This window comes from Vitis vinifera, chromosome 1 (assembly GCF_030704535.1).
Source record: "Vitis vinifera cultivar Pinot Noir 40024 chromosome 1, ASM3070453v1".
Classification (NCBI taxonomy): Eukaryota; Viridiplantae; Streptophyta; class Magnoliopsida; order Vitales; family Vitaceae; genus Vitis; species Vitis vinifera.
This window is the reverse complement of record NC_081805.1, coordinates 13,394,943-13,422,936: the sequence shown is the minus strand read 5'-3', so window position 1 is coordinate 13,422,936 and position 27,994 is coordinate 13,394,943. Positions and strand designations below refer to the sequence as shown.

General features: G+C 29.6%; 2 protein-coding genes across 2 annotated transcripts; both read right to left on the bottom strand.

Annotated features, from left to right (window-relative positions):
• Positions 1–7: 7 nt before the first annotated feature.
• LOC100252303 (26S proteasome non-ATPase regulatory subunit 11-like) lies at positions 8–4,997 on the bottom strand. The gene is made up of 2 exons (XM_002265573.5): positions 4,866–4,997; positions 8–1,521 (listed from the first exon to the last, which is right to left on the bottom strand). Exon 2 carries the CDS (start codon positions 1,494–1,496, stop codon positions 228–230), a length of 1,269 nt encoding a protein of 422 aa, XP_002265609.1. The 5' UTR covers positions 1,497–1,521; positions 4,866–4,997; the 3' UTR covers positions 8–227.
• LOC132253766 (uncharacterized) lies at positions 4,984–27,994 on the bottom strand. The gene is made up of 2 exons (XM_059736745.1): positions 27,581–27,994; positions 4,984–5,073 (listed from the first exon to the last, which is right to left on the bottom strand). Exons 1-2 carry the CDS (start codon positions 27,992–27,994, stop codon positions 4,984–4,986), a joined length of 504 nt encoding a protein of 167 aa, XP_059592728.1.

Here is a 27,994-nt window from a genome sequence, read left to right as displayed (position 1 = left end):
TCAGACGAGCAGCCAAGCAATTTAGAGGATTCAATTGTCCAACATAAAATCAGTTTCCCAACACAAAAGATAGGTCTAGAATCTCATGAAAACATATCACCTAAAAATCAAAGCACATTTCGATCACATCCCGCCCGCATTCCAAATGGGTAAGCACAAACTCTGCTATACTACGGAGAGAGGAAAGTGGCAGCTCTGAAATTGCCTGCTTTACACCTTTTGAACCTTTAAGCCATTATCTTGGCCGATCTCACATAGAGGCTGTCCACAACCTTACCAATATTGGAAATGGTTTCCAGTGTTGCTGGATATATAGCATCTGTCTTGGGATCCTCAAAAATGATGAGACATCCAGCCCCCTGGTCTAATGTACCAGCAAATTTCTTATCTAGAATCATCTGCGACAATTTTTTCTCCACATGATCTACTGGCAGTTCAATCAGCTCAGCAATATGAGCAATTTCAACCTTTGAGAACGGTTCAATCAACCTGCAGAGATTCTGCTCCAATAGGGTGTCATAAAGGGAAGAAAGGTGCCTGTGAACAATTGGGTCTTCCTCTAGCTGGGCCCTAAAATCCCGAAGAGCAGTCTCAAAAAGCTTCAACGAGCGTTTTGCATGGGCATCAGCCACAGCTTTCATGGCATCTAACTCTGGCCCTACATATTGCAACCCCGCTTTGGATGATATTATTCCTGCCACATCATCAGCCTGGTTAACCATGATTTTGCACAACAACATATACTTCAGGCTAAATACAGCCCGGGGATCTTCAAGAGCATTGAAAGCTTCAAACGCTTCAAAGAAATAACTGTAAGCAGTTTTATAATCTTTTTCTTCTGCATGGAGAATCCCACTCTGCAAATCTATAGTGCCTTGTTGAGCTGGAGGTACATAAATTGCATTGGCTGCAGTTCTTGCTGCTGTAAGGGCAGCCTTGGCTTTGGGGAGGTTTCTTAGTGAAAAATGAAGCTTGCTTTCCAACAAATCTATGTCCACAAGAAGAAGCTTATCATCTAGTCTTCTAACTTCCTTGATTAAACCTGAGAGAAGAGTTAAAGCTTCTGAATACTCTTTGTTTTCCATCAAAAGAGCTGCTAGCCTTGCCTCAACTCGTTGCCTAAGGAAAGTTCTCTTCTCTGCACGGGTCCATGCCACCATGTCTTTGCAGAGGGAAATCTGGAGATCTGATGTGTCTGGTATCTTTGCTACTGCATCAATGACCCCACGGACAATTTTTGCAGTTTTTGCCTTAGGGATCAAGGAAAAAAAGGGTCTCAATTGGGTCAGAAGATTTCGAAGATCCTCTGCTCGGTTCTCTTGTCTAAGGAGATCTGAGAGATTTGTAATGGCCTGTTCTTTTATTCGTAGGGCCTCAGAAGAAGATGAAGGGCTGTCAATAATGCAATAAAGGATAGAGATGGCCTCAGATGGGGTTTTTGCTTCTAAAGCCTGAGCAATTGAGTCAGTCGTTGCAGTGAAATGTGACGAAGACATGGTTGCCGCCTTGAAAACTCAAGTCCTACAAAATGAAAATGATTGTGGAAGTTGGTATAACATATATATAAACTTGCATCAAGAAGTGAAATAAACTAACATGTTTATATTACCCAAGTAAAAAAACGAAAGAGCAAACAAACAAAAGAAAGAAACACACTAAAAACAGTAGTCCCCATGCAATGTTATCAATTATCAATTAGACCAAACTGACATGCATTACCTGCTGCTACTAAAACCTTTTTGCAATGCTGACTTCCAAATATTAATGTGGGGTGATATAAACAGTCTGATCATGAACTATTATGCCCTAAAAATCACCATCATGACTTGTCAATGAAAATTCTTCAAAATGCTGCTCTGCCATACTATGTTATGATCCAAGTTTCTTATTTATATACGTGAGCAAAAGAATCATATTTCATCCCTCACAATAATTTTGGTCAAAACTAGTCTCAGTTGTCAAATAACAAGAACTAACATATAGATCAACTTCTATCCTTCATAGGCATCTCATTCAGTTTTTTTTTTTTTTAAATAGAACTGATGGATAGACATAAACGCACCATCTGTTTATTTTCTTGTGTGTACGTGTGTGGTTTTTGGGTGGGGGGTGGCTCTCATTTTTCATCAAAAGTGTGAAGGGGAGAAAGAGAAGAGGAGGGGGAGGGATGCATCAGTTCTTTTAGCTGCCAGGCAAATTTAAAATATCATCCAATCCTAACATATATGAGTCTCATACAGATCAGTGCCATAATAAGGTGAGTGTACATTATCATTATACTAAGGGGTTAATTGCCAGCTTATGCATCAACTTTCTTTTCATAGACATAGATAAATTTATTAAAAGAACATAAATGAAAAAGGAGTGTGACCAAAGCACAGCCAGTATTTAAAGGGAACCAAACTCCAGAAGAGAGTAAGAACCATTTAAAAGAAAAATAAAAATAAAAATCCTCCCAACTAGAAACCTACCAATCAATAAAGTGTAACAAAATGAAGGATGTCCCTTCAATAAACTTCCTCAACTAAAGAAGAAGAGCACAAACAAACGAGTTTTTGAGTGCATGATCTGAATGCTATAAGTATCAGACACTATTGGAGTGATCATATTCCAGATATTATTCTTTTAGTTATCAGTTGATGCTTTAATAAATGTACCAGGGAAACATAGAGTTCGCCATGGACAGCTCGGTAAAGCACAAAAGAGACCAGGATTTTTTTCCCTTGCTTTCTTCAATCTCCTCCCTTCGTTTTTACTTTGTCCACTTTAAATCATGGACAGCAAAGTTTATAGCTCCAAAGCACAAATTGTAAAAGCTTGTTTAACTGGTATACTGGAAAGCAAACTATTTGCTCATTAAGTAATTGAAATTTAAAGGAAATCATGATTTGGGAACACATTCTGAAAAGGGAAAAGGAAAATTGGAAAGACGGGTTCTTCACCAGTACTGGATTGAGTAGAACTCTACTTAAAACCATGTCCCAACTAACTGGCATCGTAACAAATTTGTGATTGTTCCACACAGGACTAGATTGAAGAAATCCAAGATAATTTTTCAGATACGAAATGCAATGCGCTTTAAGAAAATAGAAAGGTTTAGTATATTTGGGGAATTTAGGAATAGGCTTGGGAATTGTTGAACCACATGGATGTATAATGGTTTTCTTCGTTTGAAGAAATATCAGGGACAATTTCAGAAAATTAGGATAAACTCAAGATTGTTACTAGTATGCTACCAGGGCAGAGCCACATTAATCTTCTTCACCACCAAGCTTTGCCCATGATCATTTGTTTTGTAGGCTCACACCTCCATCATCATGTCACCCAAGTTTTTTTGCATTCTAATGCTTTCATGGTCAATTTGGCAGTAGAACTTTTCCCCTTTTTGATAGATATAGCAATTTAAGGCTCAAACTTGCTTTATCTCTTGACCTACTACACTAAGACCTGTTTATTTTTAAGTCTTGTTTTTAGATACTTTGTCTGATGCAAAAAGTAAAACAATTTTGACTTTATTTGAAATTTGAAATTTGAAATCTCAACAACAGTTTTGCATTGATTTTCTATTTAGATTTCAGATAAATTCAGGTGGGATTTGAATTTTAGATAAAACACAGAAAACATCAGAACATACAAAATATCTAAATCTGATGGACAAAATGAGAAGCACAGTCTCCACTAGGGTACAATATTGTCAGTCTCAGCATAGCGTATTCAACTCCAAGATGCATTCAGTCTGCCCATGGTTTCTTAAGTGTCATCGCCATTGAACCCAATTTAATTAGGAGAACACATTTCTATCATTACAATTCTAACAATAAATTTCCTTCAACTTCTTTCTCTATATACCCAAAACCAATCTGTCAAAATCTAAATATATATATATATATATACTATAGACAAAAGTATAGAAAAGTTCCCAAAATATTCCTATTATATTACAATTTCTCTCATATTCCACATTTTTATTCTTGACCCATAACAATCATAACAAATTCACCTTAAAAATCATAATAAATTCACTAATATATTATTTATTGGCTACAACTGATAAAATTCAGTTCATTTTATTTATTTTGCACTTTTTTTTGAGGTTTACATTTATGATGGGGAGCGAAAGTCAATCCAAACCTTTTTTTGTACGTACAATTATACAGATAATGTTCCCAAAAATTCTACCTTAACCTCCAAAGTAAAATCCTAGAATTCAAAATTTTCAACGCTATGGTGACAAATTAAAGCATTAACCCTAGCCCTATGTTTAGTTTTCAAGAAAATATAGAAATAAAAGAAAACAATATTTGCATTGTATGCTTTCTCTTATCTTTTGCTTAAAAAACTAAAATAAAAACAAATAAATAAATAACCCACGTTAAGCCAAATAGTCAGCGTGAGTTTTCAAGTAAAGCAGAATTTTTCAGTATTCCTCAATTCTCGTGGTGAAAACTTTACAATTCAAAACTTAATTTTCTCATACTTTTTCTGCATCTTAACTAAATACATTTTTATAGAAGAAAACATTCCCTAACAGAAAAGGCCGTCAATCTAACATAAAATTCAGTCTTAGCTGTAAGACAGACTTGCAATAGTTCCACGTATGTTCAAGAGAAACCCTAGATTTCAAAACTTCTAGCAATAGCATTCCCAAGTTATAAAGGACTCAAGAGTGAAATCTGACCCTCTGCTTGGTTACCAAGAAAATTAAGAAATATAAAAGAAAACCACTGCTAAAATATCACTTTCTGCTTTGTCAAGCCCTTAATGGTGAAAATTTTACGATTTATATTTTTTTTTCCAGCATGCAACGGATTGTATCTAACTTAGAAGCCGATTGATTGAACTGGGAATAGAGATTGGAGCAGTACCTTCAACTCAGATATCGATCGAAACGCAGCCTTGGGGGAAAAATGACTTGAGTGCTTTTGTGTAGAGGGAGATTGGGAATTATGCTGCAAGGAAACCCTAAAACGATATAGACTCAGCTTAGTATCCAGGTGATAGTGGGTGGAGCCTGGGCTTGCCAATTTTTGAACTATTGGGCTCAAGTGGGCTGAATTCTAATCCGTTAGAAGCCTGTATATCAATGGTCCGATCCAATGAAAGCCAAGTCAAGTAAACCCAACCCAACCTCACTTTGCTTTGAAGATTTTCAGTCCATGATGAATTTAATCAAGTTTCAAGTTCATATCGATTTTCACAACTTTGATAAATAATTTATTTTTTTTAATTTATATGCGTTAATATATCAATTTTATAATTCACTGATTAAGTGCATGTTTGGATATATTTTCTATGTTTTGTTTTTAAAAATTGAAAGTCTTATATAAAATATTGAAATTTGTATATAAAATGTAAGTAGATACTTTATATACTTGAAAACATTTTTACCATTTTTAAAATTTAAGAAAGTAAATTATTTTTTATTTCCTCAAAAATTTAAAATTTTTAAACAATTTTTAAGAACATCATGTAATTTTTTTTTTAAGGTTTATATTTTGTATAAATTTCTATATTTAAAAATAAAAAAAATAAAAGTGTATTGATATTATACCAAATTTATGTCATTCTATTTAGATAACCAATACCTTTTTTGTGAGTGTCTTTATATTCTCTTCGTCTATCTATAAATTTTTTATAATATCATATTTGTATTCTAAAAGACTTGATCGCCTTTTATTCTTCTTCTCATATTAATTTCAAATATGTAATAGTAAGTATTTCATTTTTTTAATATTATTTAATTGCAATCACCTCATTTTCAAAATTACTAAACTAATAATATATTATATCTATTTTTTATTTTTATTTTTATTTTTACAAAACCAATTCTTCTATTTAAGTCTCCTTGTATTATTTTTTTTAAACATGATTAAAATATTTCTTATAATATTTTATCAATATTTCAAAAAATTTAATTCATTTTCTACTTGAATGTTAAAATTAAATTAAATTTTCCATTAATTTAATAATTTTAATTGTAAATATTGATATATATATATATATATATATATATATATATATATATATATATATATATATATATGTTTTTCCTAATTGAGTTTTGATGACAAAAAACAAAGATAAGGTTACAAATGGTTCAATCAATTTAATTATTTCAAGTTTTCAAGAAATCAAAGATAATTAGTCAATTCAATGGAAGATTGTGGTCAATATAGACTTGAAATAGGTGAAGACCTATGAAAACGTAGAACTAATGTAAAGTTGGTCTTGTTGGTGCACTTGAGTCATTTAAACTTTTTCATGCACTTAAAGTTTCCAAATCATTCTTTTATGCTTTTAAAATGAACACATCTTCATAAAATCAAATAATCATTTTCTTTTTTATTTTATTTTATTAAATCCTGATCTTAATTCTTCCAAATTCTTACTTAAAGGGTTTATTTGGTGTTCTAAAAGCAATCAAAACATTCAAGTGCGTCCATGGTGCAAAAATCCATTCGAAAAGGTAAGGTTTCCAATGAAGAGGTGGCTAGAGAAGGAAAAGAATCTTTCTTGGATTCGAAAGCAACAATAGTGCTCAAGGACCCAGATTAGCACTTGAATGACCACCAACACTTAAGCGCTCCATCAAACGCTCGTGCGACCTTACAATGCTTCCAACACCACAGGCAATAATGGAGATGATTTTTAGGTTTTAAGGGTACATTTTAGGGATTTTATGTGTTTTGACTCCAAATTATGTTGTGAGGACGTTTTTGTAAATAGGAATTATTGAAGTGAACAAAGATATGTTTCATCCCAAAGAAGAAAATAAAAAAGTGATTGGTTTAGAAATATCATATTTCGATGCAATTGACATATTGGCATATTAATATACCTTTCAAATTGTACATGAGCACAATCGTATTTTATATCAATTTGCCGTTGAGGTAAAGTTTTATGCTAATGTGAAAATATTGTAATATGATCAAACATGTATTATGATATCTTTATTGAACAACAAATATGAGTTTATTTTTATTCAAAATGAGCAAAAACTCAATTCCTTGGATATGTGGATGTTGGTTATCTTTTAGTTCAATGAGAGGTATATTTATTTATAGTAGCATAACAATATTATGAAGATCAATCAAGCAAACAACAATAGGCGTTTCTTCAAATCATTCGAGTATACTTTCAATTCATGAAGTAAGTCATGAATGTATATGGCTAAGGTGAATAATCTAACATATCAAGGAATCATGTAAACTGCTCTCCATCAAAGATAGTGTTGCAAAGTTATAGAAAGATAATGTTGCTTGTATTGCACAAATTAAAGGATGATTTATAGAAGGTGAAAAAACTAAACATATTTCCTCTAAATTCTCCCATACTCATGAGTTCTAAGAGAATGGTGAAATTGATATTTAGCAAATCTAGTGATGTGATAATATAATATGTTTCTTCCCTACATATTAGATGAACGAAATATCTTGTAACTATGCAACCAACTAAGTTTCCATATGCAAGAAAATCATTGATTATCCATAATAGATTATCTCATAATGTAAAGACACTACAAGCTAAAGGGTCATTGTTGACATATATTACCTTTACTTAAAGTAGTATATGACAATATTGTTTATTTAAATGGACAATTATGACATATAAAACTTAGTTAAAAGAAATAATGACATATATGAATTTCAGTGATTATTCCACGACTTATGACGATGCAACCTTGACAAAGAATTTACAAGTCAATATAAAATTAATATATTCATATGTCAAGGTATCTAAATAAAGGCAATAATGGCATATATGGAATTTGCTAAAATTTTCTTTAATTTATTGTAATACAACCTTGATAGAAAAATTATAAGTCAATATATATAGTTAAAATATTCTTATGTCAAGGTTGGTAAAGCCATCTTGACAAATAATTTACAAGTCAATGTAATTTCATTTATAAATCTATCAAGGTTATATTAGTAAATATTGAAAATCTTACTTCTTATTTTTTTTTCTTTTAATTCTTTTGTTTTTATTTTAATTCTATCTAAACCCATTTCCATCTACAAGCAACTTGAAAGAAAATCCTAAGACAATAGGTCACCATTAAAAATTTTGTGAAAAGTAAAAATAGTTTTTATGAAAATTTATTGAATTAGATATTTATTCTCCATGCAAATATATATCCTTATAGGGTTTTGCTTTTGTTGTTGTTTTTTTTCATTTTTATCACATTTATTAAATGATGTAACATGACTTCCTTTTATTTTGTTTATTGTTGCAACCATAATAATTATTAAAAATTCATTATAGTATTTTAGGAAAAAATGGGAACTTAAAAAATGTGGTCCTTAATTATTTTAGGAAACTATAGTATTGTTTACAACTACCATTATATATTCATTTGGACAACAAGAGAAGACATAAAAATTGTATATCAAATTTCATTAATTATACTCTTAAGATAATGAAATTGTTTTATATTTATGCATAAAAAGTTGCAAATAAAATATGTAATTTTAATTCTCTTTTATCTAAGTCCTAAGGATGCTTTGATCTCATAATATGCTAGAAACCACTGGCATCAGGTTGTCCATAATCTAACCTTAAATATGAATGAGAATTTCTTTGATCTTGAGCTCGGGTTGTGAAGGGAATGCTTACTCAAGGTTCAAGAACATTAATTAAAGGAACATGAAATTAAAGCCAAGTGAAAGCCCCATGAAAACTCCTTGAAGAAATAATTAAAAAAGAGAATAACAATTAATGCATTAGTGTTTGTTCTCCTATAGTGCATTCGTGACATATCTTCAAGTTTAGAAGTGGCTTGAGATAATTGTTGTGTTAGTTAAAGAAAAACACGAGATTATATATATATTCACAAAACTAAAAATGTGGCTCATGAGGTGGAGTGTCCAAGGTTATTTAATTCCTCATTTCTATATTAACCAAAATTTGATATCATATGGTGTAGGAGTCTACCAATGAAAAAAACCCAAAATGGAAATTTGTTGAAATTAATTATTTTGTTTCTCAATATGTATCCAAGATGTTATGTTAGAATACAAGATACAAGAGCTTAGCAAACCACAAAGCTCTTTTGTCATTTTTCGTTGTATTGATGATCATTTGTTATGAATTTGTAAAATATAAACAATGTTAAATTTAAAATAAAACAAATATTAATATAGATAACATCTATATATAGAGTGGGAGTTTTGACCCAAAATAGTACATTGAAAAAAAAAATTGCAAAATAAACTTATTTCCAAAATAATACTCAATCTAATGTATCTGTATCACATAAGTTGTCATGTCATAAAACCGTAGTTGGTGACTACGATTTTATTTTTCTAAAACGGTTAAAAACCGTAGTCACCAACTACGGTTTTAACTTTAAGTTTAAAGCCACAATTAGTGACTACGGTTTTGAATTCTTTAAAAATGATCAAAACCATAGTCACCAACTACGATTTTAACTTTTTATATATATATATATATATATATATATATATATATATATATATATATATATATATATATATATATATATATATATATATATAAAATTATGTCGTTTCATTATAGGTTTAACACTCCACCATATCTTTTGTTTCATTGTTAAACCCATAAACCCCAAAATGAATGAAAATAAGAAATATGAATGATTTTTTTAATATCTTTCATACTCAAAATGAGAAATAAACATTTTACAACATGAAATTTTCTTTTGATCTTGTAGGAAATTTCCTTTGATGGGACTTTCTGTTTGTTTTCAATGAATATTATAGTATATTGTGATGATGATATTGATCGATCATATTTGAAAAATAATTTTTAGAAAATTATCCTCAATATTGTCATCTCCCACAAAAGGAAAAATGAAATAGTTTCCATATCATGTTGGAGTCGGTTTGGAATGTTGGAATTAACAATGAGAAATTAATTTTATTTTTTATTTATCAATGTAAATGAATTGTTTTTTTTAAATTTAAATAGGAATGAAAATTTTTATAATTATAAAAATGATCAAATCTTATATTTTGATTTTTTTTTTATATTCTTTTACGTGGTATTATGATTAATATCTCATCTTGTTTTATTCATATTTTTCATATTCTTAAAATATGTTTTTTGCTTTTTGTTTTTACCTTTTTTTTTATTATTGTTTTTATATGTGTTGACCAAAATTTCGAGTAATTTGAGATTGATGATGAAATTTTCCTTTCAAGATTAGAATTTTTTTATAAAATCCTTTTATTACATAATTTTTTCAATTCCTTCCATAAAACTCTTTTTTTTATTTTTTTTTATTTGAAGAAGATGTTTGATAATTTTCTTTTGATTTTCTATGAAATTTAATTTTATTGGACTATTTGTTTATTTTCTAAGAATATTGTAGTATGTTGTGAAGAGGGTATTGGTTGGTGATATTTGGAAAATAATTTTTGAGAAAATTATTCTCAATATTGTCATCTCCTGCAAAAGGATTCTAAAAATATGTTTTATTTTTGCCTTCTTTTCTTATTGTTTTTATATGTATTGACCAAACATTGGAGTAATTTGAGATTGATGATGAAATTTTCCTTTCAAGGTTAGGAAATTTCTATAAAATCCTTTTATTACAATTTTTTTTCCAATTCCTTCCATACAACTCTTCATTTTCTTCATTTTTATTTTTTCTGAAAAAAAAAAATGTTTGATAATTTATTGATCTAAAGAATATTAAAAGTAAAAAATTTAAAATATTGAATATTTTTTCCTTTAATGTTTTTATTTTATTATTATTTTTATTTGAACATATTTTTCATATCCAAATTTTTTATTAATTATTTTACTTAGAAAAAAAAATATATCAACCGGAGCTATGACTGAAAAATCAATAATTTTTATGAAAGGTTCTTTAATTCTTTCTCATACTAATTTTTCTCTTAACATTTCTTAATAATGAATTAGGTTTTTTGTCTTATATATACAATTTTCATGCTTGTTATAATATCATGGCCTATCATATTAGTAGTTGAAAACATTTTTATATTCTGTTACTAAAATTTTATTTTATATAATTGAGATGAAATTTAATGAACATTGTTATTTCACAAAATGAACATTAAAAAAATATTGAAATTAAGAAAATCCTTCCAAGAAATTAAAAAATATAAAAAGAATTAGATGTTAAAAATGATTTTTAAAAGCATAATGAATTATAAAAAATAAATTTAAAAAGTGTAGATTTTAGGTGGAAGATTAGTATTTTCTAAAATTTTAGATTTATATTTTGATTTTGTAGTTTTGATTTATTTTTTATTTTCTTGAAATGTTTTTATTTGAGTTCAAATGTGACTACTTTGTTATGAGATTCATTAAAGAGATAGTTGTTGATTTTACGGTTATTGCATTAAAGGTTTTACTTATTTAATGAATTGTATATAGTTTCATACTTCCAATTATTGTGATATATTCTTATTTGATTTCAGTTTGATAAAAAAAAACATATTCTCAAGTAGAATTTGATGAAATTAGAGGAGGATTGATTACTTTTTTATTATAACTAATCATGAATCATGTTGATGTATCATGATCATGCATGGTGAGTCCCTTAGTTGTTATATAAATTTTCCATTGGTACTATATAATATTACTTATCATTTAGGAACTATTTTTATATCAAAATAGGAAAAAGAAAAAAGAAAACATTAGTACTTAGATTTGTTTATTTTTTATAACATCACATTTTTATTTTCAATAAGAACTCTAAAACTCATTAAACTATAAAATGCAGGTATACACTCTTGGGAGGATAGTATGAAGAATAAAAAGAAAGGAGAAAGATGCAACAAGATTTGGGTTTTTAGATGTGACTCTTATACCATACATTATATGACATAAATGTTACTTTATTTGGAATTAGAGTTTTGGGTTTTTGGATGCAACTCTTGTGTCATTTTATGATTAGCCGGTTTTGTGCATATGAAATGCAGGTATATATGAATGTTGGGATGCTTAACATTTCTAAATCATGTTTTAATATGTATTCACTTTTCTTTTTAGTTTTGATGGGTTTGATGTGTTTGATGTACCATCATTTTGTGAACATTTGATATACAAATATTAGTGGATGATGTAATGTATTACAGGTTAATCCATAAGCATTATGAAAATATAAGTTAAATGTAATATGATTATTATATTTATGAACAAAATTTACACACGTTGATCTTATTTACTAATAAGCATTACAAAAATCTCTAGGCTAATCAACAAAAAACAACCATATCTTCTATAATCATTTACAATGATGTGACACCATAATTCAAAGGTGATGCATTTCACATGACATCATAACTCAAAGGTGATGCATTTAATATGACACCTAATATATCTCACACAACTTTATATCAAATTAAGTATCACTAAAAATATATGGTGTCGCTTCTGAATGCATCACCATTTATCTGATTTGGTGTCGCTTCCAAATACGTCACCAATTGGTACCCTCTATGGTGTCAGTGGATAAGGTGACGCTATGTTGTAGCAACACCCTATGTTTAGGGTGACTCATTATAAATATCACCATATATATTTTTCTTTGTAGTGAAAACTAATTTAGCAATTTAGTAAGTAGATTTTTTTCATGTCAGAAAATAGTACATGACAAAATATGCAAAGGAAAAATGGGTTTTAACTCACTAATATGAAAATATATCGAAAAAAAAGCCTAAATTTTTTTACATTAGTATTATCTTTATTTATTTAAAATACATGCACTTTTTAATGAGTTATATAATTATTCCCCAAAATACCTTTTTTACTTATCATGTCATCAATACCAATTAACAACTAAACTCTTTCACATAAATATTTCCCTTCTTTTTAGATATGTTTATTATTATTATTATTATTAGTGATGGCCTTAGTCATGACCTTACCTCTATTTTTCATCAATATGGAATTACGGGATGGCTCCCAATATCTTATTTTTAAATTTTTATTAATCATGAGAAAATGTCAGCATAGAAAAAGTGCAAACCCAAGACAAGAATTGGAAACACAAATTGTTGGAGTGACAATAAATTATTAGAGTTATAAACAAAGGGGAATGTTACAAAGCATGCAAAGATTCATATTTTTTTTTTTTATATTTTAGGATATTCTTGGCTACCAATAATCACATCAAGAATTTTACATGAAAAAATTTAAAAACAACAACATATCACCTTTTATCTTTATCTTTATCTCCTGAATTGAAAGTGAAGCTAAAAACAAATAAAATGCCCAAATAACCGAAGTCCTTGAAATTAATCTCAACTTGCCCTAATGAAAAAAAAATCCTAAAGAGACATAGAAAAAACCATAAATATTATTCTCAACAAAACTCAAACTCATTTACAGTCCACCAAGGTTTCACTACTTCTAATGTTCACACTTTTCAAACTACCTCACTTTTGTTATGGGATGTTTGTTTATGGAGGAAAGAAAAGTCTCACTTCCTACGGGGTGTAAAGAAAGAGAAATATTTACATGGAGGAGTCTAGTTGTAAATTGGTGTTAATGACATGGCAAATAAAAGAGGCATTTTAGGAAATAACTATATGACTCATTAAAAAGTGCATGTATTTCAAATTATTTTTTTAATAGATTAAGATAATGCTAATAAAAAAATTTGGGGTTATTTTTTTTCATATATTTTTATATTAGTGAGGCACAACCCACTTTTCCCAAATATGCAACTTACAATAATAAGAAAAACCAAAATCAAAATCAAAATCAAAATAAACAGTTATTAAACAAAAGAATTGTTTTTGTAACACTCCCAACATGAATTCTAACAGTATTGACATACTCCCATACATTTATGATCAATAATTTCTAGATGATTAGTCAGCCAATTTTCAATACAAAAGAGATTCATCACATTTGCCGATGTGAATAGAAATGACAAGAAATGGAGGGAAAATTATATGAATACCTTGGAGGAGATGGTGGAAGATGAACATGGAAGTAGTACCCATTAAGAAAAAACAAAAACCTGACTCTCCAAAATCAATTTGTTTCAAGAAAAAGTCACCAAATTTCAAAATTAAAACAAAAACACAAATAATAATAATAATAATAATAATAATAATTCAATCAATATAGAATAGAAGGGTAGATTATTAGTGCCAATGTGGTAGAAATGTTGAATTATAGAGGGAAAATTGTATAAATATGGTAGATAATTCAAAGAAATCTTACAAAAGAGAGTAGATAAGAAAAACTGATGAAAACCTAAAACCAAAAAAATATGAAATTCATAGAAAACTTGAGTGTTGGGTGGTGGTGTCTAAATTGTAGCACAGAGAACAAATAAAGTACAAAACCACTAATTGATCCTAGTAGAGACGTAGAGAGGCAAGACATCAACAGAAAGGTGAACCAGTAATCTATCAATGATATTCCATTTCCATTTTTTTTTCTTGTTTCAACAAATCTAAGAGTTGAAACTCCAAAGAAAAAAAAAATGAAAAATACCTAAAGATGATGAGCTAGTGTGAAGATCTTCATGTGAAGTTGTAGAAGTTGGAGATAAGCAGATTTTCAAGTTAGAAACAAGTAGATCTGTAAGTTGGAACTTAATTAGGGAAAAAAATAATAATGATAATAATACCTGAAGATGAAGAACTAGTAGGTGAAGATCTTCAAATGAAACAAAGAATGAGATGAACTTGTTTTCAACAATGGTTTTAGTTCAAGAAATGATGGCTAAAAGATGATAATGAGCCTAAAAAATCTATGGAGTTGAAGCACAAAAGGGTTTTAGCATAAGGATTTTTGTTCTCAGTTTTTATGTTATGTGCACACTAGCAAAAACAAGAGAAACCTTTTTTTTTTTTTTGTCATTTTGTGAAAACACCGTGTTTTGGGAGGAATTTCCTAAAAATAGTTTCAGAAAATTTTAGAGCCAAACATGTTTTTTTTTTTTAAAAAAAAAAAAAAAAATCTAAAAATGGTGTTTTCTGTTTTAAAAAACTAAAAACTATTTTCGAGAATGGTTACCAAACACACCCTAAGAATGCCCAAATTTTTTTATTTATTTATTTTTTAGCTTTTAAGATTTGATTCCTATAAATCAGAGTTATTTATTGGGCATAAATCCCAAGAATAATGTCTTGCTATTATATTTCCTTATATTACAATTCTATAATATATGTTGTAGATTCATTCCACTTAGTGGGGGACCTGTAAATGTGTTGGTAATCATATTGCATTATTAGAAGCAATTGTTGCCCTTGCAATCTTTCTACAACACATGAATTTTGAGTTTGTTCCTAGTCAATTTAGCATGACTATCAGAGCTACGTTTCCATTATTTTGTGAACTCTTGTCCTTCACTTCCTATATAAACATTTTGTAATAGTAAATAACATGTTTATGTTTTTTTTTTTAAAAAAGACAAAAACAAAAACTAGTCATTCGTCAGGTGAATTTATTTTCTTATATCTTAATACATTGAATTTGAAGTTCAATTTGGTCATAAGGCATTCATTAAGGTATTTTGCTCTATCTAGGCCAAGAGAAAGCAAAAATCACTCATACCAACTTTTACATATTTCAGTATTATTTTGCTCTATGGATGGATATTTTGTAGTCTACTCAAGAGATCTTAAGGAAGATGTAGAATTTTTATCCTAACATCTTTTGTATTAAGAAAATCATCTTCAAGTCATATTCATGGTTATCTTTATTAAGTTTTAGGACATTGGTTTTATGGTATAAACTATAATTATTTGGCTGACAGGAAAGAAAAAAGTAGTACACTTGTGATGTATGGAGGGCAATAAGAAATATGAATGTTTTTTCATTCAAATTTTCATGGATTATAAGCACCCTTTGGGATTACATTTAACTTTTATATATGTTTACATAGAAATATTATAAATAAGGTATTAAAGAGAAATATGAACTTAAGAGGGTTTATGACCATAAAATGCATGAGCCCTTGATATTAAGTCTTGGAATAGTGATGGATTAATTTTTTTTTTTAAAAAAATCTTTTAGTTTCTCGGTCAACATTTATCTCACTACTTTCTATTAGTATAATTTACATATCTTTTCTCCCAATGACTGGAAACAAGGATTGTTGAAAGATAAGGACCTGATGATATAAATCTAAGACTTGCCATTCCAAAAAATGGTAGAAATCCTCATAGTTCATTGAGTAAAAAACACAATTTTTGGCTTCTTATAATGATCATCTATAACATTCCCCCTTAGTTGCACATGAAGAGGAAATTTATTATATTATCTTTGTTAATATCAAGTCCACGACAACCTAGAAATGACATTGAGATTTATTTATCACCATTGTTAGATGACTTGACAACTTCATAGAAGGTAGGGGTCAAAGCATATGATGCACATCAAGAAAATTTCTCACTACAAGAAAAAAGGTCTTCATTGACAGTTTTTCATCATCAAGATAAGGTATATTTGTTAAGGTAGATCGATATTCACGTATGTCATCTATGCCAGTGTCAAGAAATGATAAAAGCTAGCTTGACATATGCATATGTTAAGGTAGACCTTATTTCTATCAATGTAGGAATCTTTTTAATATGACATATGTTACAGTTTCTTCCATTTCAATCAAGGTTAGGTTAAACATATGTGAAGGTTGACTCATTGTTTTGTCAAGATTATATTCAATATATGTTAAGCTTAAGTATGATATATGTCAATGTTGTTTTATATGCTTTTAAATTTAATTTACACATATGTCAATGATGTTTTTTTTTTTCAAAGTTAAAATTTTAATATGTTAAAGTTCCTTTATTTTTATGTCAAGGAATACAATTTCTTTTATGTCAAGATTTCTTTATTCATATAAAGGAAATTGTTTTATTTCATATCAAGGTTGCATATGGAACATGTCAACAACCTAACCTGTTGCCCAAATGATCTACATAAAAATTGAACCTATTGTGTGTATATATATATATATAAACTACATAAATGTATAAAATATATTTTTTTTAAAAATATGAACATGTAGGCAAATATATTGACAAAAAAAAAAAACAACTTAATATCCTTGCATAATCTTGTATTATCATCACATACATCCAAAAAAAAGGCAAATATATACCCAAAAATCCAATAGTTATACATGATAAATATAATGTATGCATGATCTTGTTCCTTCAAAAGTGTTGTAATTGCTGCAAATGCCACTTAACGTACCTTTTTCAAGTAGGAAAAAAACATCAGTATATGTTTATATTTGAAAGATTACTAAAAGGATATAAACATGTATCCAAATGTATTCCCAAACAACCTAACAACTATATATAATCTTGTTATCTTGTCAAATATTTATGAAAAAATGATAGATATTTACCTAAAAATAACCAAATATCAAGTAGTTGTACATGATAACAAAAATTTATGCGTGATATTCTCCTCTAAAAACTACAGCTACTGCAAATGTCACCTAACCCCAAGCAAGAAAGAAAAAAGTAACATTATTTTATGTTTGTGTTTGAAAGTTCATTAAAAAGAATAAATATGTATCCTAAATATATTGAAATGTATCCACAAAGAACCTAGCAAGTATACATGATCTTATACTATTATCAAATATAAATATATATATATATATATATATATATATATATATATATATATATATATATATATATATAAGATATTTACTAAAAAAGAACTAAAAATTAAATAATTATGCATGATAACAAGAACTTATACATGATCTTGTACTCTAAAAATTGCAAGTGCTACAATATAGATAAGATATGTACCTAAAAATAAAAAATAAAAAAATCTAGCAATGAACTTTTAGGGAAAAAATATAGATAAGATATGTACCTAAAAATATCCAATAAAAGAAAAAACTAATTGCAACTTTACATACATGATAGCAAGAACCTATGCTGATGTTGTATTCTCAAAATTGCAACTACTACAAATGTTATTCAACTTCTTGCAAGTAGATAAAAAAAATACATTACTTTAAGTCTATATTTGAAATTTTACTAAAATGATATTAACATGTACCAAAATTTATGCAAAAAGAATCCAACAAACATGCATAATAAAAAAAAAAACATGAATTGGTACTTTCAACAAATGTATCTTTTAAAAGATATAGGTATGTACCCAAAAGTATCCAAAACTTCAGCATCTATGTATGACAATAAGATCTTACGTATGATCTTGTAATCTCAAAATTGCAACAACTGCAAATGCCACCCTTTACCTTGCAAAGAGAAAAAATGCAACATTAATTAAAATTTATGTTTGAGATTTTATTAAAAAATTATAAAATTCACATACCCACTATACTTGTTCTAAGATAAGATAACACGAAAATGAGACCCATTCAGATCTCACTTCATCTAACTCATCTCGTGAATCGGTTTTTTTCCCTTCAAGCTAAAATATATGACAATTGTGCTTTCTTGCTACTGCTCATGTTTTAGATGGCTTAAAACGTAGCTTAACCCATGAGCCATACCACTCTCTCTTTAAAGCCTATGTTATTTTTAGTTGCTCAAGACAAGTACAACACTAGTCAGATCATGCCATACCTTGCAACAACCTATTCTTTAGGCAATAAAAAAAACCTATCCCTACCACCTTCATCAATCGTCTTTCTTCTACCACAACCCATGCTTTGGGTTGCCCAAAACCCATCTTTCATAATGAATAGCTATCCATGCTTGTCATCCACTAATTTTCCCTCCTTATCTCTCTGCACATGTACATTTAGATCAGGACCACCCAACCTCACTGTGATTTCGTCTTCTTCTTTTCCTTAAACTGAACTCCATAGCAGTTTCAATACGCAGCAAATGATTAGTGAAGAGGTTGTTGGGATGGCCCAACCTGAACGTTTTTTGGCTCATCATGTCGAACTTGGTTATCAACTCCATTGAAAGTTACTGCGGGGAATCCGACATGCAACTATTATTCAACTCTTGTTTTAGATATTAATTGTTGTGGACTTTGAGCCAATTTTTACTTTCCTACATCTCAATAAAAAAAAACACTATTTACACAATCCATATTACAGATATACCAAATCAATGAATATAAATCAAATGTGCTAATAAATATTTTGACATTAATAAAAAAAATGAAAATGATAGATCTAAGAGATTTTGGGTTACTTGGGAGTCCACGAAATAGAGAAGAGTAGTTGTGTGTTAACTATGGGTGTGAGAAGAGGTAGAAGAAAATTTTGGTTAGGGTTATGGAATGAGATTTTTTTAGATTGTGGGAATGTGGAAACAATGACCTTTTTATATACTATCATTATTCTCAAAGTGGGTCCATTAAGTTATAATATTTATATAAAAAAATTATTTTATATGGTGCCATTTTTTGAAAACTAACACTATAAACCTAAAATTAATATCATCAATCCTAATTGAAAATTTTGATATGATGTGTCACCTTTGTGGATTTTAAGTCATATGGTGTCATTATTTTAAAAGTGACACTATAAATTATTTTTGTAGTAGTGTTTTATCATGAGAAGCCTGTTTAGCTAGTGATCATGGTGAAAATTTTCCATGATGTACATTCAAACTTTTTTTTTTTTTGAGATACTTGAATATGGTTAGGGAGAAGGGGAGGGGGATTGTTGGGAAGATATTTGGGGTCTTCTAATTAATTGTTTGGAGTTGGAATTGTTGTTCTTAATTGATTTGTCTCTTTAATGAATCCGAAGATACCAAAGATGTTTTTTGCAATAAGGAAGGGTGGTGTCTAAATTTAAGTCCAATATATGGAAGTAGACTTTTAGAGAATAAGCTAGAAATTAAGAAATTGAAAAAGGTATATTTAATAAGAACACATGGATTAGCTATGTGAGATTGAGTCAAGAATATTTTCTACTTTTGTGCCCTAGAATAATGCCTCCCTTTAATAAAATACCCAAGAGAAATAATTTAATTTGAAGATGGATGCTATTGTTTATTTTTTGTTAGTTTATATTTTTTCATATTTATTATTTCATAATTTAAGATGGAGAACCCCTTTATTAATGAATAATTATTGAAATGTATACACGTAACTTTATTAATAACACATTTCTAGAGTTGTAGATTCAAATAAGGTAATATCAAATTAATGCACAAAATTAGGGTAAAAAAAAGGTGTAATTAATTGATAATGGGACAACATGACATTGATCGTTGAAAAAAAAAATGGTTATATGAATTAAGTATTGGAAGATTAGTAAATCATTAATATGATTGAAAACATAACATTGCTTTATAATTAAATAACTTCTTGAGAATATTGGTAGAAAGTTTTTGAAGGTAGATATAAAGTAAAAGTTTAATTAGTAAATGAATTTTAATTATTTTTTTCATTAATGAGTTTAATCATATTTGTGACAAATAAATGAAGAGAAAGATATGAATGTGTAATTATTTCTTATAAATGTTTGACAACTTTTTTGAGAAAATGAGAGGATATTATTTACTTTTTAATGCATCACATATCTACAAATATTTTTTTATTCAAATTTTTTTTCATTTGTGGACATTGTGATTTACATATTATCCTCTTACATTTGGGACAATGTTTTGGATTGTATATGACATATTTTGTTTTCAGAATATTACATCATTTAAGGACAACATTAACATTGAGATTCTTCCTAAAACTCATAAGTCAAACCAAGGTAAAATTTTATAGTTTACAATGTCTATTGTGAACATAATATTGGTTTAATTCTATATTAATTGAAACTAACACAAAACAAAGAATTAATTTTAATGTTTCTAGTATTAGCTAGATAGTTATAATAATTTCATCCTCATCCAAAACCATGACTATGGATTTTTATAATAGATATAATATATAAATTTTATTTATAGAAGAAAACATAAAACATTTGTTATATAGTTGTGGTGGGAATAATGGGATAAATCGACCTTACATATTGTTTTGTTTATTACCTATGCTAAAAGAAGTTGTATATGTATAGATGGGCATTGATGTAACAAATTTTGAGGAAAAAGGAATGTGGAGCAGTGATATAGAGAAGATATTCATTGATATAATGGTAATAGAAGTGAATAGAGGTAACATGGAAAATGGGACATTCAATAGCCAAACTTGGAAGAAGATCTTAAATGAAATGAACGTTGGAGCAAAACGAAATTTCAATTTAAAACAATTGAAACAAAAGTTTCATAGACTACGTGCCAAGTATTGTGAATTCTCTGACCTTTTAAAGCACACTGGATTTGTTTGGGATGTTGAAAGTAACATGGTGCATGCTTTAGAGGAAACATGGAAAAATTACATTCGAGTAAAATGACTTCCAAAGTAATCATTCTTTGGTTCAATTATTTTCCATTAACACAATGCTAAGCTTTAGATTTTTTTATTTATTATTATTTGTTTATTTCATTTTAGGCACACCCAAATGAAAAAAAAATTCTGCTCCAAAGGATGTCCATACCATAAGTTGCTAGGTCTCATCTTCAATCCTTCTACAACAACTAGTGTACTCCATTATTCCTTAACTCAAGATCTATCAAACACTAATGATGAAGATAAGATGGATAATAACCTTCAACATGGTGGAGTGCATGTAGATGTATATTGTGAGTCCTGATGATCCTTTATGAACAGTGATTGAAGGGGGCATAACCACCCATTTGGGAAACGTACTAGTGATTATTGTGGGGATCGTAGAGGTAAGAAAGAATCAAGACTAAGTCAAATGGGTGATGCCTTGAAAGCTTAGGATGAAACATCTAAGGCTAGATCTGAGGCATCTAAGGCTAGATCTGAGGCACTATTGGCTAAGAGTTGAGAGATATAAGGGTAGAACCAGTATTGAGGCTACCAGTTCCTCAGGCACTCATGAATTTAGCATAACCAAATGCATAACAGCCTTGAAAAATATTGGATTGCTTGACAATGAAAATATGTGAAGGTTATGGAGAAGTTCACGTTTGTAGAGTGGAGAGAATTTTTTATGAACATGCCTGATGAAAGGAAGAAAACATGGATTGATAGACTTTAGATATGGTTACTCATAATTGAACGGATTGTTATTATGCTAGCAATGTAGTATGTGTTATTTATCTTTTGTTAAACTAGTTTTAGTATGTTATTTAATTTTTATGTGGATTTAGTTTGGGCTTACGAAACTTAAATAGTATGTGTTTTTATGTCTATTAAATGTTATTTTATATTATTTATTATTTTATTTTATGTAGCACGTAATGGATGATGACAACAAAAATAGTGGGTCATTGTATGAGTCAACTTCATCTTCTAAGGATGGCGATGACTTAGACGATATATTTATTGCCCAGATAATGAAAGAGTATGAAGATTTTTTTTTTATTTAAGAAAGACACCTCAAAGGACATTAATGTTAAGTGGTGCACAATTTATAAGAGAATATTAGATGGTCATCCTCAAACATGTTACGGACTGTTTCAAATGGACGAACAAACTTTTGTTAACCTTTGTGATCATTTGAAGAGACATGAAAACTTAAAGGATACACGATGGGTGACAATTGTAGAAGCAATTGCTACATTTTTATTAATAGTGGGACATAATGTGAGAATGAGGGTTGTAGCAGACCGTTTTCAACACTTAATAGAGATTGTCATTTGACATTTCAAAGAAATTAAAAGAGCATTATGTCGGCTAACCAAAATCCTAATGCATCCCAACAATATGTTTAGTGAGGTATCTTCATATATTGCCAATAACCCTAAGTATTTTCCATGGTTCAAGGTAAAATCTTATATATAATATTTCACAATTTGAAGCTATTTTATATAAGTATATTGTGTTTATGTTTTTTAGCCTTGAAAAATAGCATAATTTTTTCTTATAGGATTGCATTGGAGCAATTAATGAACCTATGTGAGTGTTGGGGTTTCAATCGACAAGCAAGCTAGTTTTAGAGGTAAAAAAATAGTCACAACACAAAATGTGATGTATGCATGTGATTTTGACATGATGTTCACTTTTGTTTATGCTGGTTGGGAAGGAACAACAAATAATGCACATGTCTTCTTGGATGCATTTAGTAGACCTAAAATCCAATTTCCATGGCCAACTGAAAGAAAATATTATTTAGTGGATCCAAGTTATCCTTGTACGTTTGGATTTCTACCACCATACTATGGTGAGAGAAATCACTTACATGATTATTGAGCTAGACATAATCAACCCACAAGATACAAAGAACTTTTTAATTATAGACATTCATCACTTCGAAATATTATTGAAAGGTGTTTTGGTGTTTTAAAAGCTCGGTTTTTTATATTGAGAATGATGTCTTCTTACAAACCAAGTAGACAACCATCAATTGTTGTTGCATGTTACACACTTCACAATTGGATTTGTCTATCATCACGAAATGATCAATTATTTAGATAATACGAGGTAAAAGACCTTTTAGTGCAAGGTGAAGAGGTGACCACAAGCAATACAAGCCTCTCCATTGATTTGTTAGATGAGAGTGCACCAATTAATGTGGGCAAATTATATTAATGCCAATCCATGACTTGTAACATGTATAATTCTACATATTTGTATTTTATTCAATTAAATTTTAGGATTATATATATATATATATATATATATTTCTTAATTGGTTTTTATTAGTATGATATATGAAAATTTTTAGGGAAAATCATCTAACCATACACCAACTACAAAAAAATATGAGATTTTGGAACTTTACTTTTTTATTTTTAATTTTGGTGTAAAATGGGAAAAAATATTATCTATTCATGCACTCCAATAGTGCTTTCAAATTTGTTCCACAATTACCCTAAAAAATAAAGGATAAAGTACACACCAATTTAATATCACCTGTTAACAAGCACATGTGTCATTTATTTTTATTATTTTTCTCACATCAATCTATCTCCCTTACCACTTGTCACGTTTCCACTTTTTTCTTTTTTATTTTTTCTTTCTTTTTTTGTTCATCTCCTACCACCATAATCCATTGTCACCTATTATAATTTTTATTATTGTTTTTCTTTTTGTCCTTTATATTCTTTTTAATATGCTCGTGCATTTTCTCATAAAACTTCGTTAATTTTAATTTATTTTTACTCTCTAATTTGTCTATATTTATTGATTTTAATTATTTTTTTGACATATTAAACTTAAAATGATAATACATAATAAATAATTAATATAAAAAATAAAATAAAAATAAAATATATAATGGACAAAAATGAAAATATTATCCCACAAATAATATTGATTTTAAATATTAATTATAATAATACATTTTATAAATTAAGGTTTAAATTTAAAAATTTCATTTCATTATTTGGAAGTTTATGATATAAGATTTTTTATATTAATACTAAACAAAATATTTATTTATTTTGTAAACTCTATCACATGTAAAAGTAAAAATATCATTGTAATACCATTTTATTATTTACATTATTTTTCTTTAAATTTTCATTTTAAATTTATCATATCAAAATCACAATGAGTGATGGTGCTTTTATCATTTTTCTCATGATTTTAAATTGATTGTGGATCTAACTTTTTTTTTTGTTAAAATCTTTAAATTTTAATTAAAATAAAATATAAAAGAAAATATATTTTTTATAAAAAAAAAATTGTATTTAACCTTTTATATTAATTTAATAAAAAATAGGTACATCCTTAAAAAAAAAAAAAGTAAATTAATGCTTAGGAGAACTGGAAACACTATCATACTTATCATGGTGTATATATTCTTTTGAGACACTCAATAAGTAATTGGAGGTCTTTGCCCACCCCAAAAAGAACCTTGGGATCCTAGGTATATTGATTCACGTATAACTCCAATTGGGTCATTTAATCAAAAACATTTATAAAACCTATGACCTCATACTAGCGTAGCAAAGCTACTATAGTATAGTGGCTCTAGGGTCGAACTCTGGGATGAGTTTTCATTCTACCAGTGATATACTCAAGATTAGAAATCGAATTTAATGATTTCCTTTATCAAAAACTTAAAGTTTAAAAGAAAATAAAATTTGTTTTGAAAGGTGTTTGAAACTAAACTAACATAAAACTAAGTAAAAATGGAATAAATAAAGTCTCTCGGAGCTAAGGGTTGCTAGGATCAAGTTCAGAATGCAAAATGGAAAATTCCGGATTTTTCTCCTCGCATTGGGGATTTAACCTATAGTTATTTCCCGAACCGGTATAGGTTTGACAATGAAGATTTAATCCATAAAAAGTCAATAGAAATGGTAGTCAATGTCCATTAATGGCTTAAAACACTATGGGTCTTCACTTTGAGTCACTTTCCAATGGCTCGTACATGATAACTAATGGACTAATATGGATCTAGCAATAAGCATCCATAGAGACCTGAAGCTTACCATGTATTGGCCATTCAAAGTGATTCTAAGGGAATTAAAGCAAAACTTTGGATTTAGAAGCCATTTATGAACTCCAACTACCTGAATTTAATGCACGGAAGCTTTCCACCTTTGCCTCTGGACTTTTCACCTAACTTCCTTTACTCCAAGAAACCAAAAGTTTAGCCTCTCATCCTCCGGGAAAACATCCTCAGAGGTTGTTTGGCTTCCAAAAAATTAAATAGCAAAGAGAAAAGGAAAACGAGAGAGCTCTGTATTTCACTAAGTGTAAAACATAACATACATATTCTATATCAAGAGGTGATTTCCACCCCTTATATAGTCTTTACAAAAGCAAAAGCTTGTGATTGGTTAGTTACAAGGATAAGAAAGGAAATTACATCAAAAAATACATAAGAAAATATCTAAAGTGGAGTTGGCAAAAACAGAGCAAAATTCGCACCATGCATGGGCTGTGCGAATTTTGAAGGTGTTGTGCGAATTTCGCATAAGCCTGGAGCAGTTGTCTTCCAAAGGCCATATCTTCCTCATTTCAGCTCCAAATCGTACACGGTTTGAAGCGTTGGATTCTTGACTTCCTGAGCTTTGAAATGGTATATAGCATGTAAAAAATGGACTTTGGAAAGTGCTCCAAAAGTGCGAAAGAAGACTGCAGCTGCTGTCCTCTTTGCTTCTCTTCACTTTGCTTGCTTTTCCTCTTTGCTTCTCTTTGCTTCTCTCCTTTACTTGGCTTGTCTTAATGATCCAAAAGGCTGTCAAAACACTAAAACTAGCCACAAATATGCTTAGAAGTCGTTGCTAGGTCCTTAACATGCCAATTGGAATAAAGATGGAGAACTACTACACAAAAGTGCTTAAAACATAATGAATTAAAGGTGTAAAATAGCACTTTTTGGGTAGTAATCACTCCCCCAACTGACACATTGCTAGTCCCTGAGCAATGAAGGAGAGAAAAAGAAAGAAAGAAAAATAGATAATATAATAATTTACAAAATCATGCTAATCACTCAAAAAAATAATCAAGTGGCATGATTGGATCAAACTCTCACATGTCAAGTCAAGGATATAAAACTCAATCATCAACAAGAGTCATCAAATAACTTACCTATCACAACAAGCAAAGAGCGGGCATTATGCAAATTTGAGTATCAAAATAATTTCCACTCCCAAAGGACCAACTCTTAATCTTCCATAAAAATCTAAGTATTAAGATGCTTAGCTTCCAATTATAGTATGTCAAACTATATTCTCCCCCCAACTAAGGTTTTTCTCTAACTTTAGCAACACTAACTCATATATAGAAGGCTAAGAACGCACCTCTTTTTTTTTTTTTTTTTTTAAGTGTCTATATACTCCACCCATCCACCCATGTAACGAGCAGTGAGGTCGGTGACTCCCAACCATTGAAGGCTTAGGGCACCAGGTTTTAAAGATTTTCACCATATACCCCTCGGACCTTGCTCGGGTTTCAAAGCAAGTGAAGCAAAATTTTTTTCATAAGACACATTGGCCTTTTATAAGGTGTCGCAACACTAATAGAATGAGGTCAATGGCACCAAGTCGAAAATTTCCTAAGTTTAGGGGGTGAGAAAGTTTTCCATCTTATAACTGGAATCTAATGTGTTCAGTGTGTGAAAAGATTAGAGTGGAAGACTTAAGATTGAAATCAAAAGGAGCTTCAACAATTTATCAACTTTAATAAGCATAATACAAACTCTGAGACTATGTCAATAAGATAAGAATTTAATTTCTCCTATTTATTTTTGAGAATTTATCTTTAAGAAAACAAGGAGAGTTTGCAAAAAATTTGTTAGCAATATAACTTAACCAAAATTCAACAAATTACTTCCTCAACTCTCCCCCCAACTAGGATGAACATTGTCCCCAATGTTCCAAAAGCAAATGATAATAAAAGGGAGGAAGTGATACCTCTTGATAGTAAGGGACTCTGAATAGACAGGAGAAACCACATGTTGCATAAGAAAAGAAAAATCATAAGAGTGATGATTAGAGGAAATAAAAAGGAATAGCTAAAATACACAAAAAAGAAGATGTCTATATAAACTGAGAGAGTACAATATACAAGATAAACATGGAATATATCCAATCCCAGTATAAAAGTGATCCAAAATATATAAGACATCCAAAAACGTAGAATATAGATACAAAAAGGGAGAGGAGTGATCGTATGATCAAGTAGTAGGCTCCTCTAGTGGATAGGAGGGGTCCTCTGCTGGAACTGAGGAAGGCTTCTCTACAGGTGGAGTTGGTGGCAAAAGACCGAGGTGCTGCTGAATCTCACGGAGAATGAGAGTCTGCTGGTCCTGCTGAAGCTGGAAGTGGTCCATCCGCTCCATAATGGCCATCTGAGTAGTGGTCAGAGTCTGAAAAGAAGCGAGCAAGGCACGGTACTCTGCACTAGGGATAGTGATGGGCGGCTCTGAGGTAGGAGGAATAGTGGGTGGGGCATCAGATGATGCTGCATTTGGTACAGGCTCCGAAGGAGCTGAAGTGGACGGAGCAGGAGGGACTTCCCTTGGCTCGGGAAGTTTTGGGGAATGCTGATGGAGCCATACTTGATTCCATTGTTCTAGAGCAAAGCTTTCTCGACAATGGCGGCGGGGCTCAGAACGAGGATCTGCAGGAAAACCCAT